Below are 4199 nucleotides of genomic sequence, written 5' to 3'. Positions count from 1 at the left end.
GGGGGGGGGGGGGACATGAGTGTGCTGCACACAGTAAACAGCACGGGCCTGCTGGTGAGGAGGGCGAGGAGGGGGATGAAGATTAGGATGATGGGGATCATGATGGTGATAACGATAATGGTGAAGGCAACGACTGGGCTGCAGATCAGGAACCAAGCTGGGAGCCATCACTCCACACATGCATGCGTGTTTTACTCCATATCCAATCAGCACTTCGATGCTGAGCTGGTAAGTTTCTGCAGAAATCCTGAAGGGTGCTGAAGCAGCCAAAACAGCTTTCCATCTATAAAGACCAACAAACTTTTAATGACTAAAAACTTTTGTTTTTGTTTGTTTGTTTTGTGTTTTAAACTGTAAAGAAGATCAAATGTCACGGTTGGGGTTTGGGGGTCGTTGTTGACTTTTAGAATTGCGTCGCTCAAGGTGGCTGCATGTTGGAGTAACTCTGTTACTTTCATTCTGACATACTGCTTTTGAAAACTTGAATTCCTTTTTTTTCTGGAAATAAATAATTTTTTTGACGAATGTTTCCTCTGGTATCGGATGCTGAGCAGCTGGAAGGATTTTTCCTGAAACCTTTTGACTTTTGGACATTTGTTATGATGCGTAACCATAACAACAAGGGGTTTTTCTTTTCACAACTGGAAGCAGCTGATTAACATCTCAAAAGCTCAAATAATAACTCAACTACAGCCAACATACCTACAGAGGAACCTCGAGGAACCCCAGGATGGCCAGAACCAAGCAGACCGCCCGTAACTCCGCTAGAGGTAAAGCTCCCAGGAAGCAGCTTGCCATCAAAGCCGCCATCAGCGGAGTGAAGCAGCCTCACCTCTGCAGGTACCGTGGCTCTCAGGGAGATCCACCGCTACCAGAAGTCCACCGAGCGTCTCCTCAGGAAGCTGCCCTTTCAGTGCCTGCTCCGGGAGATCGTACAGGACTTCAAGACCGAGCTGTGCTTCCAGAGGGTGGCCATCATGGCTCTGCAGGAGGCTGCTTACCTCGTTCCCCTGTTTCATTTTGTAGAACCATTCTCCCTTCACACAGTTCGGCTAGTTGTACTTCCTGTTTGGCCGGCTTCTGTAAAAAGAAGTCATATTAAAAATAATTCTTGAACTGTAAGCGACAGAAGCGTCTGGTCTTCACACATGTAAACGTTTGTGTCTATAATCTTTCATGTAGGAGGAGGAGCGTTTACTTACTGTTTAGAAGAGAAATATTCTGAGCTCAGATACAGTGGAAGTCAATGAGAGTTTGGGTGTCTGCACTCTGGAAGGGGAACTGAGAGAAAACTGCTTTTTTGTGTGAAATCGTCTATGCTGTGTGATGTAGCGCTATCTGCAGTTACTCTAAGTTACCAAAATGCATGTTTTTTGTGTATTTCTTCAGAATAACAGGGTGCTTCAGCGTCTCTTCACTGGAACCATTAAACAATTTATTTAATAATTTATTCAATTTCCTTTTGGGATTAATAAAGTATTTTTGAATTGAATTGAATGGAATTAAATATGACTAATCAGATACCAGCTACTACCAACAATAAAAAAAACCAAATACAATTTGTAAAAATTAGACTCAAGCTTTATTGTCAGAAGTTAAACTGCATTAATGTTCAGATGTTTTCCAAAAGCAAAACGGTTGACAAAAAAAAAGAGTTTTTTGTTGCTATTTTGTTACAGAAGACAAAAAGAAACATCCATTGCATGGAGCTGAAAGGTTGCAAAATCAGTCAAGTTACTGATTTATAACTGATCATTCACTGCAAAAGAAACTTCATTACAAAAACTAAATGTTTGCTAGCAATGCTCAGACATTTCATTAAAAACACAAAACAGAAAAGTAAAACAAACGGATTCAAATCCATATCAGATATCTGCTCTCAGAAGGTCTTTCGTAAGGAAGTGAACAGAGTTGAGTTATTCAGTCTTGGTAGATGTGGGCATCGAAAGCTTTAGTAAAATTAGCACCAGGACCTCCTACTGTCTCCTCAAATGAATGACGTTTTACCCTGAGTTTTGCATAGCTCCGATAAAGATTGTAGGAAATAAAACAGACTGTAGGAAACCGACTCAGTCATGGGGAGGGGACAGAAAGGAGACACTCAGAGAGACCAACGTTTGGACTTTAACGCATGAAAAAACTGAAATGAAAACCACACTTTCTCCTTCACCCCTCCAGGACGATGTTATGGGAAGCTCCATCCAGATAAACCACCATCTCCTCTCCTGCTCGTTGCTCCACCTGCTGCTGCGCCTCCCCCTCCCCCGCCCCGGCCTCCCCATACACACCTCCCTCCACCTGTAGGGTGCAGTCGTCCAGCTCGGTCACGATGTAGTGGGTGCCCTCGTCATTGACGATGACCTGGGTGAGGCCTTCCTTCACCATCTGGGAGGCGGCGAGCTTCAGCACCTCCTGCATGTCTTCGTGGCCGGACTCCTCGATGACCTGCACTTCCTCCTGCTCTTGTTTCACCTCGACGACGGCCCTGGGGGCCTCCTCAGCCATCTCAGCCATCTCGGAGGCCAGCACTTCGTGGACCACGGCCACCTCATCCTGTTGCATTTTCTCCTGATGGCCCATTTCACTGACGGCGCTCAGCAGAGCGTCCAGGGCGGTGGATGACTCGGAGATGGCGTGGCTCTGTGCGGCAGCGGCGGTGACCGCCACGCCTCCGCCGGACACGTCCTGCAGCTTCTTACTGGCGTCCCCCGAATCCAGAACCACGTACTGGGTGCTGCCGTCGGCCAGGTGGGCCCCTGCAGCGGCCACCTCGCTGCCCGAGGCTATGACCTGTCCGTCTTCGGTGATGTGGAGCACCTCAGCCACCTGGCCGGCCATGGCCAGAGTCTGCAGGGTGGCGGCGGCCGACTCCTCCAGGGCCTGATCGATGGCCACGTCGCTGTCCCCGTAACCCTGGATGATGATGACCTGCTGGACGGAGTCGTCGTGGCCGGAAGCCTCGGCCGAGCCCTTCCTGTGCACAGGGGAGTCCACAGAGTCCGCTTCCACAAAGGTGGCCCCCTGGCCCCTCAGGCGACACTCGAAGGATTTGGATACGATACCTGGATAAAGAGAGACAAACTGGGTTATGTTTTTGAAGTCGGCTTCATTTGTTCAAGAGCTAAAGCTATGGTTTGTGATCCAATCCAAATTAAAGGATTTCCTTGAAGGAATGCACATCGACTTTGATACTAAAATCATCTACGATTGAGAAAAGAGTTACAGCTGTTTCCATCAAACCGTGTAAATACTGGTATACTCAAACTTATGGGAGATCTTGTGACATGTATGAGCTCTTAAAGTATGTGTTAGGTATAACTCTTAGCTACTACTACATCAAGTTTTAGCTCATTATCTGTAAAACTGACTGAGCTATAGCCAGTTTTGTGTTTGCTAATTTCAATTAGCTGTGGCGGCCTTATTGAAATGGGTTAAGTCAGTTGTAGAGGTACGTCTAATGATTCCTTTTTGCTGTTTCATTAAAATACACCCAATGATTCATAAGATATTTTGCTAACAGACAGACATTGTTGACTTCAATAGCTAAAGGCAGAGTTTTAAAAACAGATCTCACGCCCTCAGAGCTTAGAGTACATGTTGGGAACGCCTCCCAGCTACTGACGCACCAAAATCAACCTACTGGTGTATCGGATATTTTGCTAACACAATGCAGAAACGAGCACACACATGAGCGAAAGTGTTCTGCTGACACCAGCAGAAACCATCAAAGATTGGGAGGACAGAAGAGCAAGAAGAGATTTTCTTTGGAGTTGACGAAAAATGAGACATTAATTAGAAAGTTAAACAAAATCACATCTGAAATCTGTTTCCTTTAAGCCCAACTCCTGAACCTGAAGTGTGCATCCATCCATCATCATGAGAGACAATTTATATATATATATACATATAATCAAAACACACTGAAAGCTAAACTGACATAAAAGGTGATGTAACACTTCACACGTTTGTGTCACTTAATGCATGAAAGGAGACAGAATATGGAGATGCTCTGCTGGCGGAGGAGAGCGGGTGAGATACAGCTGGTGCTAATTGAGCCACACTGTGCCCTCTCAGATCACAGGTTGCCATGGCGTTTCCAAGGTGACGGGAACAGTGTTAGAAATGCCATTGTTTAAACAGCGCCTGGCTCAGACACTTGTAGGCTAATCTATGCAGGAGAACGAGACTTATAAAAAAAA

The 4199-nt window shown here is 45.9% G+C and overlaps 1 protein-coding gene across 1 annotated transcript in view; it reads right to left on the bottom strand.

Annotated features, from left to right (window-relative positions):
• Positions 1 to 1565: 1565 nt before the first annotated feature.
• znf407 (zinc finger protein 407) overlaps positions 1566 to 4199 on the bottom strand; it is a 173622-nt gene continuing 170988 nt past the window's right edge. Inside the window, exon 10 of the mRNA XM_017409871.2 lies at positions 1566 to 3062. Within this exon, the coding sequence (XP_017265360.1) occupies positions 2167 to 3062 (896 nt within the window). The 3' untranslated portion in view covers positions 1566 to 2166. The remainder of the gene's footprint in view (positions 3063 to 4199) is intronic.

The sequence above is a fragment of the Kryptolebias marmoratus genome, linkage group LG16 (genome assembly GCF_001649575.2).
Source record: "Kryptolebias marmoratus isolate JLee-2015 linkage group LG16, ASM164957v2, whole genome shotgun sequence".
NCBI classification, from domain to species: Eukaryota; Metazoa; Chordata; class Actinopteri; order Cyprinodontiformes; family Rivulidae; genus Kryptolebias; species Kryptolebias marmoratus.
The sequence above is the reverse complement of the archived record's forward strand: the minus strand, read 5'-3'. Positions and strand labels throughout refer to the sequence as shown.